This window comes from Populus trichocarpa, chromosome 1 (assembly GCF_000002775.5).
Source record: "Populus trichocarpa isolate Nisqually-1 chromosome 1, P.trichocarpa_v4.1, whole genome shotgun sequence".
In the NCBI taxonomy this organism is placed as follows: Eukaryota; Viridiplantae; Streptophyta; class Magnoliopsida; order Malpighiales; family Salicaceae; genus Populus; species Populus trichocarpa.
This window is the reverse complement of record NC_037285.2, coordinates 33984312-34000768: the sequence shown is the minus strand read 5'-3', so window position 1 is coordinate 34000768 and position 16457 is coordinate 33984312. Positions and strand designations below refer to the sequence as shown.

General features: G+C 29.8%; 1 protein-coding gene across 1 annotated transcript; it reads left to right on the top strand.

Moving 5' to 3' along the window:
- The first annotated feature begins 7626 nt into the window (after positions 1 to 7626).
- On the top strand, positions 7627 to 10923 carry LOC7495777 (ATPase family AAA domain-containing protein FIGL1). Its single transcript, XM_002298584.4, has 11 exons — positions 7627 to 8228; positions 8452 to 8579; positions 8708 to 8835; positions 8944 to 9062; positions 9147 to 9239; positions 9446 to 9547; positions 9702 to 9801; positions 10043 to 10126; positions 10221 to 10316; positions 10389 to 10519; positions 10631 to 10923. Exons 1-11 carry the CDS (start codon positions 8139 to 8141, stop codon positions 10730 to 10732), a joined length of 1173 nt encoding a protein of 390 aa, XP_002298620.3. The 5' UTR covers positions 7627 to 8138; the 3' UTR covers positions 10733 to 10923.
- Positions 10924 to 16457: the final 5534 nt, after the last annotated feature.

Below are 16457 nucleotides of genomic sequence, written 5' to 3'. Positions count from 1 at the left end.
TTGTTGTTTTTAGTATTATTAGCATGATTGTTGTTGGCATATAAGTCAATTTTGTCCCTAATTCTTAATGAAAAGCAATTATAAATTATATTATGTGTTTCAAAAATTAAATAAATCAATTGTTATTTGATAAAACAAAAGGTTAATCTGTTGGGTATGGCATGGCCGCCGGCCCGCTAGACACAAGGATCTTAGGTCTCACTTGGGTCTGGCATGACTGTCAGATCTAAAAGGTTTAAAATATTTTCTATACTCTTAATATTTCGTTGACATTTGAAAAAATAATAATTTTGACCCGCTACAAAGCGCGAGTCAGCATACTAGTTTATACTATATGTTATATTAATTTCAGGTACATCACAATCTCATGCAGAATAGTAGATGTTATTAGTATATCTTTCGTTTAAGAAATGAAGATTAGTATATCTTTTATTTAAGAAATGAAGATGTAATCTTGAATTGTTAATTTATTTTGCAATGTAATTTTCGGATTAATCTTGATATGTAAACAATGTTAGAATTAATGATACATGTAATATTGCTATTAGGATTTACTCATTAGACTTTTAGAAATATATATATATATATATGATTTAATAATGCATGAATTTATTTTATAATGATCTCTACAAATTTATTTATTTGATTTCATTATTATCTTGTTAAGATTGTCATATAAAATGTGAAGTGGTTGAATTGTGGGATTAGATGTATTATAATCTGGTGATATGATGAGATGAAAAAAGTCCAAGATGATTTGACTTTATGAATATAATAATTACAATGACTTATTGGTTGTGTTGTAAATAACTTGGTACTAATATTTTAGTGGAAATTCATGGATATAATGCTTATAATGACTTATTAGTTGTGTTGTCGATAACTTGGTACTGATATTTTAGTGGAAATTCTGCGAGAATTACAAAATAATAATAATAATAATAATAATAATAATAAATACCCCTAGTTTTTCATCTAATTGTAATGTTAATTATATTGAAATTGTGTTTTAAAATTTGGGATTTTATGATTTATACTTAATTTAATATGCAAAGGAAATCCAAAAAATCTTAAAGAGTTAGAAACTCTACATCACTTTTAATTTATGATTATAAACGAATAACAAACTCTATATTACTTTTATTTCATGATTATAAACAAATAACAAAAAAGTTAAAACGAAAAGCAAATTCGTGACTCAAATTATTATTCATTACTACAATGTAATTATTATTTTGCCTTTTTCTAAAAAAATCAATGATCTTGATATTGAGAGTAATTTAGTCTTTTTCAATGATCCTCATTATGCAATTGACTAGGGACAATTCATTTTTTTTTTGCTTTTTTTAACATAATAAAATTACTAAAGTACCTTTAAAAAGAAAAAAATAATGAACTTCTCAATTGTTACTTTCATCTTTTCATTTTGATTAGAGCAATTAAATGATGCAAATACCCTTAAAAATAAAAAAAAATAATGAGCTATTAGGTCGGAGCTATTTCATCTTTTCACATTGAGTTTTTTCTTATATTCATGTTGACTAAGAGACAATTTAGTCTTTTAATAAATATAAAATATTAATAAAAAAAAGTGGTTGGAGCGTGCTTAGCAAGTGTCAATGCATCAAGTGCTCCACTACCTTCTAGTTAGTTATGCATGTGATGGCTTCCAGCGGTAAACGACGAGTTTCTTTGATATCGTTAGATTTATCTCGGCGTCCTTTTCCTTCCAAGACAACGTGTGTGGCGTTATAACCTTTAGTTTGACTCCAACAAGCCTTTCTCTTTTCTCCCCCCCTTTCTTTTCTCTCTTAACCTCAGTTTCCACCTGTGGTACTTAAAAATTTCAAATTAGCCCTTCAATTTTTTTTCTTTCAAATCTGATCCCTTTTTTTTTTTATTTGAATTGGTTTATAAAATTGAAATTTCTTTTTTTCAATTTCATTCTCCTTTTAGTTTTTCATATCTTAGATCTGATCTCATTCTTTTAATTGTTATTTATCTTTTTAATCTTTTTCTTAATTAAATTTATTTTTCAATTTCATCCCTCGACATTTAATTTAATTTTATTCTTATGTCAAATTTTGTCCTTTTTATTTTGATTGGTATTTGTTTACCTTGACAAGGTTTTTACATTTAATTATTTCTTTCAGTTTAATCCTTCAACATTGAATTAATTTTTTTTTCCGATTTTATATCCTTCAACTTTTGATTGATTCGGACTTGGGCTTTGTGCTTTTTCTAAATAGGATGCTTATAGTTTAATGACATGGGTCACAAGTTTGAAAAGTTAAAACAAGTTGACATCTTTTTTTTTCTTCTGATTTTATCATTTGACATTGATTTTTTAAAAGATATTGGCTTTGTGGGTTTTTTTTTCTATCGGGTTATCCATATCTCATTACCTGAGCCGCGTTTTATTTCGTCTTTCCATGTTTAATTGTCTGAGAATTTAACTGCATCATTTTTCTCCTTTAAAAAAAAAAAATTTTTCCTGGTTTATCGTGATTATTTTTCTAAAATATTTATTTAATCAATTTGTTGTTGTTGTCTATTTTTTATTACTTAATTAAAATAAAATCATTTTCTTTGACCCAGTTAGATCTATAACTCGAATTATAATTTTTTTTCTCATGAAAAACATATAATCTGACCTGCAACGTAACGCGGCTTATATCCCGTAATAATTCTACATTTAATGCATGCTAACCGTTCTAAGCGCGAACTCATATCTCCTTAAAGAAACACAACTTTTATTAGGGAGCTCTACATGTTTATATGATCTCCAATTATCATAATTTTTTTTTCTTGTTGTTTTTTTTATTAACGTGGATGTCAGGGCCGGCTTGCGCGCACCTCGACTAATCCCATGGACCCTGAAATTAACGACCATGTAAGCCTCCAGTGGCCCTGAGGTTTGTGAGACTCGAACTGACTACCTCTAGAAAACAAACTTAAAACCTGACTAGTTGAGCTACACCCATTAAGATTATGTCGTCGTCTTCTTCTTCTTCTTCTACAATTAAACGCACATACATATTAAGGGGAGGGTATGAGAGACCTGTAGTGTAAACTAACGTTAATTTATCTGTCAGCAACAGTGTAAACTAACGCTCGTTCCTCTTGTTTAATTTTTTCCTAGTTATAAATGGGAATCTTATTTTTCATTGGTACAGTTATGAGCATCAGATTGTTTTTAGCTCCAAGACAAACTCCTCTTTATTAGTGAGCTCCATATGTAGCTCGTAGAAACGATTCGTCTGTCCAATATAAATGCTTGATGCATGGATATAAATGCTCAGTAATTTTACATCTGTGACACACAGTTTTAGGTGAAAACGTCTTTTGTCTGGGCTAGTAATTCTTTATTTCGTCCTCGTGGTTTTTAGTTTTTATATTTGGATTCTAAAACTTCATTTTTCTTACATTTCAGTCCCTAAATATCAAGAGAAAAGTCAGAGAGTTGTCAGAAAAAAAAAGGAGGAGAAAAATATCTCGACTAAACATAAAAAAAAAAAACATACTTTGGTGCTAATTGATTTGTTTTATAGAATAGAGTTGGATGAGGGTTGTTTAAATATTTAACATGCCGGGAAAGTAGATAAAGCCTACAAAGTTTATTTACATTTGATTTAATTTTGAAATTCTAGATTGATTAGAGGGTGTTTTGACATTAGAAATAGGGTTATATCAAGGATTTTTTTAATGAATTTTTTTAGATGAAAAAGAGGTTAAATCTTGAGTTTTGGGGTAAAAAAAAATATGTTTGGGCATGCTTTTTGTCAACGATATTTCCATCCAAACAAAAAAGAAATACATGAATAAGAATTGAAAGTTTTGGTTAAAGAATTATATTTTTTTCTTCCTAATTTAAACCATTCAAATTCCTATGAATATTTATTTTAATTGTCTTAAATTATAATTCAAAGGACCATATTGCTAATAAAAAAACATTTTCTCTAAAAAGAAAAGGAAATATATGAATAAGAAAGAGGAGATTTGATCAAAGAAATACATTTTTTTTCTTAAAAGTTTATATCGTTTAATTCATTTTATTTTAATTGTTAAATAATTTAATATCAAAAAATAAAAATAAAAAAAACATCACATAACGATAACGCGCGAGCAAACTGGCTAGTATCATCTAAATAACTTTTGTTACAGGGGCAATTAAAAAATGGACAAATGGCAGTAATATTAACATAAATATTTTTCTATAAAAGCCCTCGAGCAGAACTATACCACATTCACTTAGCAAGAGGTTCTGGTAATTGCCCTCTCGCCCTGAAAAAGGAAAAGAAAGAGAGAGTGTTCTAGCGCAGTATTTGGATGGGTGATAAAAACATTGAAAATATTCAAAATGAGGGTGGGAGTAAAAACCTCTCTCCTGCTCAGAATAAAAGTCAGAGCTCGAATAAGCGAAGAAGGTTAGTACGTACATGCTTTGTTTTTTGTTTCAAGTTTCAATTTATTTGCTTGAATTGTAGCATGCATGTTTTCACTGTGATTTGAAGATTTGGAGAATAGGTTTTTTTTTATATATGGTTTAAAATTCTAGATGATTTTTATGATTTAATTAGTTTTTTATGAATAAATTAATTCTAGATGATTATTGTTTAATATTAGTTACATTTCCTTTTAGTTTTGGTAATATTAAAGGAGCATAAAATTTATTCTATTTTTTTTTATAGATCTACTAGTAATATTGCTGCTATTATTTATAACTTTACGTTTTTTTCTTTATGACTTCTTGTTTTGCCGGAAACCATCATCATCCATTGTTAACGGCGAGTTATTACTGGTCACCTAATTGATTCATGAAAAAACATGTTGATGCATGAACAAATATTAATTATATGTATCTACTAAACCTTAACTCTTTTTTTATTTATAAAAATCTAGAATTATTATTCTTTTTATTTTTGTAGACTTCTTGTTTTGCCTGAAACCATCATCGTCCATTATTATCGGAGAGTGATAAACGGTTACAAAATCTATCCACGAGCAAATATTAATTAATTGTATCTAATAAACCTTAACCTCTTTTTTTCAAGAATCTAAAATTATTATTATTTTTATTTTTATTTTTGTAAACTTCTTGTTTTGCCTGAAACCATCATCATCCATTGTTAACGGCGAGTTATTACCGGTCACATAATTGATTCATGAAAAAACATGTTGATGCATGAACAAATATTAATTATATGTATCTACTAAACCTTAACCCTTTTTTTATTTATAAAAATCTAGAATTATTTTTATTTTTATTTTTGTAGATTTCTTGTTTTGCCTGAAACCATCATCGTCCATTATTATCGGTGAGTGATAAATGGTTACAAAATCTATCCACGAGCAAATATTAATTAATTGTATCTAATAAACCTTGACCCTTTTTTTTCAAGAATCTAAAATTATTATTATTATTATTATTGTAAACTTCTTGTTTTGCCTGAAACCATCATCATCCATTGTTAACGGTGAGTTATTACTGGTCACATAATTGATTGAAAAAACATGTTGATGCATGAACAAATATTAATTATATGTGTTTACTAAACCTTAACCCTTTTTTTATTTATAAAATTTAGAATTATTTTTATTTTTATTTTTGTAGACTTCTTATTTTGCTTGAAACCATCATCATCCGTCCATTATTATCGGCGAGTGATAAACGGTTACAAAATCTATCCACAAGCAAATATTAATTATTTGTATCTAATAAGCCTTTATTTTTTTTTTTATAAAAATCTAAAATTATTATTATTATTATTATTATTGTAAACTTCTTGTACTATCATAATCTATTATTATCAGCTAGTGATAACCGGTAAAAAGAATCGATTCGCCAACAAATATGTTCATCCACAGATAAATATTAATTATCTATATCTACTAAACCTTAATTAAAAAAAAATCTAAAATTATTATTATTATTATCGATAACTTCTTATTATGTCTTTCACCATCATCGCACATTATTACTGGTGAACTACAATTGCTCATTTACCGGTTAGAGTAATTCCTATTAACTTCCTTTAGGAATTAAAGATTCTTACAGCTAATGGAGATTGGTAATTGATTATATACTGTGGCATACTACAAATAGCGGTGACAGAAGAATTAATAAATTGTTTTTCGTTTATTTTTTGCCTCAAATTGAACATTTTTGAAACTTCAGGATGTTAATTGACAAAAACCAAAGCTTAGGAGGGTAGTTGGAATGACCCGAAACCTCAAGGCTCAGACAGGATAAATACTTTTTTCCTCAAATCTTTATTGATGCTTAAGAAGTCAAACATTCACCCTTTTTTGCATTATGTTGCATGATTATCATGTCCGGTGCGGTCCGCCCAATTATCTTGATGACTCTTAGACTTAGTGCCTAACCTGATTAAAGTTTGACTTTAAGCCGATGTTTGTTTTCTGGAAAGTAGTTTTCGAGAAATTATTTTCTAAACTTTCCTGTGTTTGTTTGCCATTAGAAAAGTTGGTCAACGAAAAACACTTTTCAGTCAAAGAAAAATTTGGTTTGGTTTCCAGGAAAGTGTTTTCTCTTTTGGCTGTGTTTGTTTTCCGGAAAGTGGTTTCCGGGAAATCACTTTCCAAACTTTCATGTGTTTGTTTGCCATTAGAAAAATTGGTCAACGGAAAACACTTTCCAGTCAAAGGAAAAATTGGCTTGGTTTTGAGTAAAGTGTTTTCCTGGAAAATTTGGGCCGAAAACACTTTCCAGAAATTGTGAAAAATTTAGAAATGTCATTATTTGCTGATTATATCAAATTTGATCCTCAAACTTTTGATTGCTATATATAATTTGTTTTGAATATTTATTTTTCAATTTCATCTCTTAAAATTTAATTTTTATATTAACTTTTGTCCTTATTTTTATAATTGCTATTTGCTTTTTCCTTATCATTTTTTTATTGAAATTTTTTATCTATCAAATTTGATCCTCATTCTTTTGATTGTTACTTATTTTATTTGAAATAATTTATGAAATGTTAATTATTATTATTTTAATTTCTTCATCTTTTATTTTTTTTAATTTTTTAGATCTGATCTCTATTATTTTGATTATTATTTATTTTATTTGAGATAATTTATGAAATTATATTTTTTTTCAATATTTTCATTTTCATTCAACTTTTTAATTTGTAAGATTTGATCCTCGTTATTTTAATAAACTTGAGAAAAATAAAACATTAATAAGTTATTTTCCAGCTCATTTTCCATGACATAACCAAATATTAAAAAGTGTTTTCCAACTTATTTTCTATTACACTACCAAATATCGAAAAATACTTTCTCGGAATTCACTTTTCCCGAAATTCATTTTCCAAATAAAAACTACTTTCCAGTAAACAAACAGGGCTAAATAATTTGAAGAATTGACTAAGTTAAACCTAAGTCAACTGATCGTTCATTCCATTTGCATGGCGATCCAACAAGTTTGCCCGCTATCATGATGGTTCCGTCCAAATCTGAATGAGACCCAATCAATGTTTTTTATTTTACAATAATGATGTTTAAGTTTTTCTTTAGATTTTTTTTATCCAATTACTTTTCATTTAAAAGTTAATAAATTTAAGTTAATCTACATTAACCCACCTAACTCATTACCGATGCCTCGGACTACTCTTATAACTATGTTATGTTGTCGTCGTCATGTCACAATGGTGGTTTTTGGTTTCTAATCTGTCTTCAGGCAAGAGTCTAATCAGCAGGCACTGGAAGCTATACAGAATGAAGCAAGCAGTCTTTTGAACGCTTATCAAAATTTTTGCAAGCAGCTTCTTTCAATAATCAGCTGCTTGCACGAACAGAATGCACATCTACAGAAGCAGCAGAATACAGGACGGATTCCTCTTCTTCCGAGCATTCCTCTATTTCCGGGTGTTCCTCATCATCATCATCAGCAGCAGCAGCCTTCAGGAAGTAGTTTCCCTCGACAACCACGAGTACCTGGAAGTTCCGGATCTCAACAACAAAGCATTACACACCTGCCGCGACCAGGAAGCAGTTTCTCGTCCAAAGAGGTCGCGAACGCACTCGCATTGCCAGAAACAAATGGATGGCTGTTTCCTAACCACGAAGAGCCGCAGGGTACTCAATTGAACAATAGGTGGCAAGAAACTCCCATGCATCCATCGGCAGCCCAGTTCTACAAGTATCTTGCACGACCAAACTTTCCTCCGAATCCGTACATATTGTCGCCAGTAAATGGATCGGTATTCAAAATCTCACTCTTTGCCTTTTATGATCAGTTGATAGCTTGATAATTTGTTGGTAGTCTTTTTTTATTTTCAATTTGTTTTGAATATATCTTCTTATTGTTTAAAATAATGACCTCATTTTGGTTTTTTTTCCTTTTCTTTTCCATCCTTAATTTTGCGTTATCTACATCATTTAGCTTCCTTTTCTTTTTTGATAATTGATTCTCTACTGTCATAGGCCCTAAATGCTCAATTGCGACTCAAAGCACCGGCCTCTCCTCCAGGTCAAAACAATCCCCTAAGTTTGCAGATACCTCATTTTACAGAAATGGGCAGTAGCTCAACAGATGGGACGAGAAAGAAAAGGTTAGTTTTCACTTAAGCTGTAGAGTCTGAATTAAATGTTGAGAAATATAATCAATGGCCAGTTTTAGTCTTTGAAGAAAGATTGTCACTTGGCCATCTAATTCAATCGTGTACTTTTCTGATTCTAGTTTGGAGATGTTGAGAGGTCCTGATGACCAGCTACCTGAAAAATTACGACATTTGGAACCTCATCTGCTTGAACGAATTATATATGAGATCATGGATACGGATCTTAATGTTTGCTGGGATGATATTGGTAACATAATTAGATGTATAAAAAACTCGTACATTCTTCATTGGTAGACTTATTTAAGTCCTTCAGCATTTCTAATTAACCATTCTTTTTACCTTGACATTGTTGTAGCTGGTCTTGAGCATGCCAAAAAAAGTGTCACTCAGATGGTGGTATGGCCTTTAATGCGTCCTGACATATTTAAGGGTTGTCGTGATCTTGGGAGTGGCCTTCTTCTATTTGGTCCACCGGTGAGTACTGAGCTACGTAGTTTCTGATCATAGGCGTAGATGTTACTGATTTACATAGCATATTTAGTGCTTCTGGTGTTTTAGGGAACATGTAAAACTATGATGGCGAAAACTATAGCTGGAGAGATGAAAGCAGCCTTTTTCCATTTATCTGCCAGAACATTAGCTACCAAATGGGTAAGATTTTTTATATTTTCTCATTTACTTCATGGATATCTAGAATGATTGGCAAATATTTCGTTACACGGCATCCGTTATTAACTTCAGGCAACTTCAAATGTACTTGAGTGCTGCTCTTTCAAATTATTTAGGAAACTGATGTTGAATTTGAGTTGTGCTTCTTTTCAAGCTATTCGTTCTTCTGGTTTAATCGGTGGCTGTAGGTTGCCGATTCTGAAAAGGTGGTGAGGACACTTTTTGGAATAGCCCGTTGTATGCAGCCAGCAGTCATTTTCTGTGATGAGATTGATTTAATACTAAATAAGGTAACTCTACTCAAGTATCCATGCCTGGTGCCTGTTATCATCAAGTCCAATGGCATCTTACAACATCAAGTCCAATGGCATCTTACAAATCTGTATCTCTAAATAATACTGCGAAGAAGATGCTTTCTTTTGAATTTTTATATGGTTAATGCAGAGTACAACGTATGCACACCAATACAGCAGGCGTCTCAAGATGCAGTTCCTAACTGAGATGGAAAGCATGGACAACAAGACTGCTCGGATTTTGCTTATAGGTACTCGATAGTTTTCAATGTCCATGCATACAAGGAGGATATAGAACGAAAGTCTTTGACTAACAGTATTTTGTATCAAAAGCCTGGTTAATTCTTACTTTGCAGCAACTCACTCTTCGCATTCAAGATTATCTTGTTTCTATTCTCTTTCTGAACCATACATGCTTTCATATTTCTACTATCAAACATAACTTGGGCTGCACCATCAGAATTGGATTTGATACATCAATACATCATGCAGGTGCGACAAGTAGACCTCATGATCTCGATGATGTTGCCCTAAAACACCTAACCAGAAGACTGCATATGCCCTTGCCTTCACCAGGTGCAGCTTAAGCTGTCATATAATTTCTGAACCAGCAGTTTTAACGCTGGAAGTATGTGGACTAATTACCTTGTGGTGTTTACTCTATATGTAGAAGCAAGATCATATATCATTAGCAATCTATTGAAGAAGGATGGATTATTTTCCTTATCTGAAAAAGACTTGAACACTATTTGCTGCTTAACTGAAGGTATTTACTCTTCAAGACTATGATATATCCCCTGACATTTGTCTAAAACTATGAATTTATTTATTTTTTCAGGGTATTCAGGTTCTGATATGGCAATCTTAGTGAAAACCGCTGCCATGGGTCCGCTAAGAGATGCTATGAAAGACGGTCTTAAGGATATAGAAAACTTGGAAGCAGAGAAGCTGAGAGCAGTGACCCTTGAGGTAAGAACCAATTGCGTTTTGTGTGTATGCTAATTACTCACTGGTTAATTTCCTTAAATTCATTTTAATCGCAAGAGGAACCTAAAGGCTGGTTTTGGTCATTTTATTCAGGACTTCTGGACTTCAATGCAAGCAGTAAGGCCTTCAGTTTCACCAAATGAAACTGGTGCACATGCTCATTGGAACCTGCAGTTTGGCAGCATGTCACTGTAGAAATGGGCGAAAAAACATGTATCTGTTTAAATTTTCTTCAAGTAAACTGTTTAATTGGATGATAAATCTGTATCGATGACTGGAAACTTTGTCAGCATGGTAGTTAATGATTTGGTGAAGCTTATCTTGATACAAACATGTTTAAAAATCTTGTTTTGTTGATAATGTTCAGTTGAATTTTGAACCTCCTATTTAGAGAAATGTTATTTTGTGCAAAAAACATAGAGGAGGGCTGGTTTATAATGTGCAATCCTCTCATGTGCTACTATCAAGTAGAATAGCTAAAATGCATAGGCATGCTAGGTCTAAACTATGTTCATGTGAAACTAAATACTTTGGCTTGCCATTGTCTATGAAGCAGCTCTCCAAGGTCATTTCTGATCCAAGTGGCTGTTTATGGAATCGGGTAAGGAAGGTTTTAAAAGTCAGAATGTTGGGTTTGGGATGATATGTTGCAAGTCGACCCTGTTTGTTTTTGTGTTTTAAAAGCGTTTTTGAAAAAATTAATTTTTTTATTTTTTTTCTTTGCTTTAAATTAATATTTTTTTGGTGTTTTCAAATCATTTTGATGTGATGATGTCAAAAATGATTTTTAAAAAATAAAAAATATTATTTTGATACATTTCTGAATGAAAAATACTTTGAAAAGCAACCGCAACAACATTCCCAATATTAATTAGTGATGGAGGCGGAAGCTATTAGGACAACAATATATAAAACATAGAAGATTTGATGATAAAAAAAAATTCAATTATGAAACCTAAATTTATAATTTTATTCTATAAAAATAAGATTAACAATGTCTATATTTTTATAAAAATTTTAAAATTTTTAAATAGATTAGAAAATCTTATTTTTACGGGGAAACAATATGAAAGCATAAAGAAATTAATACAATCCAAAATAAAATAATAAATCTAAAAAAATCTAGAAAAAAATAATAAAATTAGCCTAAACAGAAACTTCTAGATCTGATTTTAGGAGATCCAACAGCTGAATAAATAATAAAACAATTCTTCATAAGAAAACTTCATGTTAAATTACCTGAAAAAATTTGAGTTTGGTTCAAAAATCAAATCTTCTATTATTATCTTTTTAATTCATTATTCTAGTATGATATAACTAAATATTTTCTCATGTATAGATACATCTCATTAGTTTATAAAACATTATAATCCATGTAATTTATTTATGGCATATTCTCATCCAACTATAACAAATTATCACCCATATGCTTAAAAACTTTAGTTTTCACAAACTCGGTTGCATAAATTAGTTTTCAATGGTGAAAGGATTTATCTATGATGAGACCACCGGTTCTTGGCCCACTTGCTAAATTTTATGGCAACGAGACCACCGGTTCTTGGCCCTCTTGCTAAATTCTTTGGCAACGAGATCATGTGTGGTAAGCTCTTAATGGTGAAGATTGCCTGCTGCTAGGTCAAAAAACCATATGGAGGCTATAATTATTATACCCTATATTAAAAATAGATCATTATTTTATTGTGAATTTTTACTATGAAATGTTAATTTTATCTTTTGATGGGCAAATTAATAAAGCACGGTTAGACGGTGTTTAGAGATAGAAAAGTCTTTTTTAAGGGACACATTGATCATTTTTAGAATGGAAGGAGTTAGACGAAATTTTTACATTTTCTTTGCATAATATGATTACTTAATTGCCCTTGAAAGAAAAAAAATAACTTGGTCTACATGCTTTTTAGTCTTTGACTTAATTTTTAAATAAATAAGTTATTTCATTGCCCTTAAAATTAAAAAATTATCTTTGAATTAGGATTTTTTTGTCATTTAGATGTGATGATTTGACAATTATTGAATGTCATTAGAGGCAGTAGAGTAATTTAAAAAATAAAAAATTATAAAAAAATCAGAAACATGTTAACAATGTCCACTGTTTTTGGATAGCACATGTTACGCCGTCCAGCGGCCAAAGCTAATATTTTTTTATAATTGTATTTTTATTACCTTGAAAGATTTTTTAGATTGATTTTTTATTATTATATCCTCCAACATTTAATTAACTGAGTGTTTAGATTTTTAGTTGAGTTCGGGCCTAGAATTTAATAATTTACAGGTTTAAGAGATTAACTCTGATTTACGAAATTGACACGGGTTTCCTTGTTTTTTTTTCTTTTTTTAAGCTCTTTTTTTTCCATCCTCCAGCATTTTGTTATTTTTAATTCACTTTCTATGGTATTTTTTAGTTATTTTGAAATAACATGGGTTACCTTGGTTTTTGTTTTTTGTCTTTGTTAAAATTAGCTTTTCTAAATGAATTTTTTTAAAACAATTGAATTAAATTAATTAATTTCATCCTCTAATATTTAATTTTTTAGATGTTGAGCCCGGATTTACAAGGTTCACTCGGGCTTGCTTGGTTTTTTTTCTTTTTTTAAGATCTATTTTTTTTCTTCAGATTTCATCCTTTAACATTTTTTTTATTCTCTTTCTATGAGATTTATCTTTATTTTTTAAATAACAAGGGTTGCCTCAGTTTTTTTTTCCTAGCCTTTGTTAAATTTAGCTTCTTTAAAAGAAATTTTGTTTTTTAATTAAAGTAAATTTATTGATTTCATCCTCTAGCATTTAATTTGACATGTGTAAAGTTATTTAGTTTAGCCAAGATCTATAATTTAATGGGTTACGAGTTTTAGAGATTAACTTGGGTTTACAAAGTTCACCTAGACTTGCTTGGTTTTTTCTTTTTTTTTTTAAGTTTTTTTTTTAATTTCATCCACCAACATTTTATTATTTCTTTATTCGTTTTCTATGGGATTTTTCGGTGGTTTTGAAAGCGACATGGGTTAACTCAGATTTTTGTTTCTACCATTGTTGAATCTAGCTTTTTTAAAATGAATTTTATTTTTTGATTAAATTAATTAATTGCATGAAAGTAAGCATGAGATGCTCGATTCATGATGTTTTTTTTTTGTTTGCTTTTTAGATCACTATTCTGACAACACATGTGATTTCTTTTAATTACTAATTTCTTAGATTTTTTTTATTTTTTTTAAAATGTTGATATTATATAAATATTTTTTTATATTCATAAAAAAATAATTAACTCGCAGTGTAGTGCATGTCATTTACCAGTAAAAGTTTTATTTGTGGTCACACTCATCCATATCCATTTTGGTGAAAGATAGTCGCTTGTATTGTGTTCAGGCCGAGACAAGGAATAGAGTCTTGATAGTGAGCTTTAAGTTTTTTTTTCTGCGTGTTTGGTTTCATGTTATGTTAGAAACATGACCATCATATTCGTTAATATATATCATTAAATTCAAGTTGAATAAACATAATTTAGTACATTACTAGTTTATTGACTTACATTATTATGTTGTGTCGGATTTTTTTTAAATCTTAAAAAATTATAAAAATGTTAGGAAGTAAAAAATCTAATACATACCGATCATAACATATTTAAAATGCTTAAATGATGATATATTTTATTTTAAAAAAAATATTAAGATGATGGTGACTCATTGAATCAATTTGGTCCAATTATAGTTAACCTGTGAAACTCATAATATAAGGTGTGAGATCGTGATAAAACTATAAAATTCATACCGAAATAAAATAGGAAATTCAATTATAACGAACGAAATATTGAAGGCCAAAACAAAAGGAAATTAAAAAAAGAACCTAAAAACAATTGCCAACAACGTTTTTATTTAATCATTATTGAAATTAATTAAAAAACCAAGTCATCCCTGAGACTAAATGATTATAGCAATAAAAACAAATATGAGATTGTGAATAACCACTAAAGTCAAGATTTACATTTTTTTTATTTTAAAGGCAATAAATAATTATATCATGCTTTTAAAAGTAATTTTTTTTATATAAAAAAACCTAGAATCAAGTTAAGTGTTGTTTTGCTTATAAAGGCATTCTAGTAATTTAACCGTGTGAAAAAAAAAATGTAAAAGGATAGTAGTAACTTTAATCAATTCAAAAACGTTTAATTCATAGTAATTGAAGGTGAGTAAGTGTGAAGTTTTTTGAAGGACAAAACGGAAAATTTACAGTTTCAATCTATAGTAATTGACCCAAGTGAATATTTTAAACATGGATTAATCTTTCAAATTCACAACCTGTGAAATCGTAGACATGTGTTCAACTGATAAGCTTAATTCTTAATCAATTTAATATTGAATGATGAAATCAGAAATAAATTCTCGTTTTAAAAAATTTATCAAAGTAAAAAAAATAGCAATAAAAAAAATGAACATCAAATCTGATAGAAAAATAAATGAAGGAGAGTGAGACTGAAAAAATATCAAATTAAAAAACTATATCAAGTAAAAAAAACAACAATAAAAAGAATGGAGATCAAATCTGACAATCTAGAAAATTGAAGGAGGATCAATTGAAAACAAGTCCAATTTTAGAAATTAATTGAAATAGAACAAATAGGAATAACAAAAGGAGGGACTAAATTAAAAGAAAAAAACTTAAAAGGCTGATATGCAAATCTAGATGGTTAGGCATGAATTTCTATAAGGAGAGATAAAATAAATAATGAACAGGTTGTTGGCACTGAACGGAAGGTCTGTTAAGCCTCCTTAAAAGAAAGATGACATCGGGACGAATTGAATGATGCAGCAAAATAGAGGTTTCGACCATTAAAGTCAGTCGTACGCACCGTCATAAAGTAGTAGAGCAACTGAGACGTACAACGCACACACCAATAACTTTTTTGTTTTTATTATTTATCAAAATACCACATTACCCCCAGGACCAAATAATTATTATAAGAAAACCATTATGAAATTATGAATAAGTCTACGTATTCAAGCTTTGAGAATTTTGATTTTAAGGGCATTAGACTCATTACATTGTGTTTGAAAAGGTGAAATATTAAAAAAAAACCTTCAGAACATTGTTAAGTGTTTTTTTAAGGCAATCAAGTAATTTTGATGTGTAAAAAAAGTATGAAAAGACCAAGATACTCCTAAATAATTATAGAATGACAAATGAACACAGTACAAAGACTATTTCACCATTAAAAGCTAGTCCTTTGTGATTTTTTTGAACAAAAAAACTGTGAATTCACTTTTACAATCCACGGTAATTCACGACTTATGCACATAGTTGTCTCATAGGGTTTAGATTATGATATAAATGCTAACAACTTAACTCATTATTTTACTTCTTCTATCACTAGATCTAGATAAATACTAGTATATTGGTTAGCGCTCCGCGGCGGGTTAATATCATTTTTTTTAAATGTAAAAAACATATTGAGTATAAAGAATGTTTTAACCTTAAGTCTGACGCCATGTCAGACCCGTGCCTGGGTCTAACACCAAACATGGCTGCTAAATTCAAAGCTCTTGGGCTTGACATTATTGCAAGACCTAAGGACTTTGGGTTTAGTGTGGTACCCAGACCTAAGCAAACAACAAATAAATAGAGGAAAATTATGCACTTTAGTTGTCAAGAGAGAGAAAAGAAAGAAAAAACGCAAACAATCGATCATTGGTGTCAATCAAACCATGATATGTCTACACGCACCTCCTTAATGGCACGAACGCCACCCACTCGTTGAGGCGTGTGGAACACGCGCCAGCAGCTTTTCGAATAAAAAATAGAAAAGACAACATGAAAAATACTAAAATACCCTCCATGATCCTCTTAATTACACACTACATCCATTTTACTATCGCAATCAACAATAATCTATGTCTAGAGTTACGGTGAA

Excerpts from the sequence above, each read along its gene's own strand:
- LOC7495777 (XM_002298584.4), top strand. The coding sequence starts at position 8,139 with ATGCATCCATCGGCAGCCCAGTTCTACAAGTATCTTGCACGACCAAAC. Across the intron at positions 9,063-9,146 it reads TTCTTCTATTTGGTCCACCG|GGAACATGTAAAACTATGAT; the intron begins GTGAGTACTGAG and ends CTGGTGTTTTAG. Across the intron at positions 10,127-10,220 it reads TATGCCCTTGCCTTCACCAG|AAGCAAGATCATATATCATT; the intron begins GTGCAGCTTAAG and ends CTCTATATGTAG.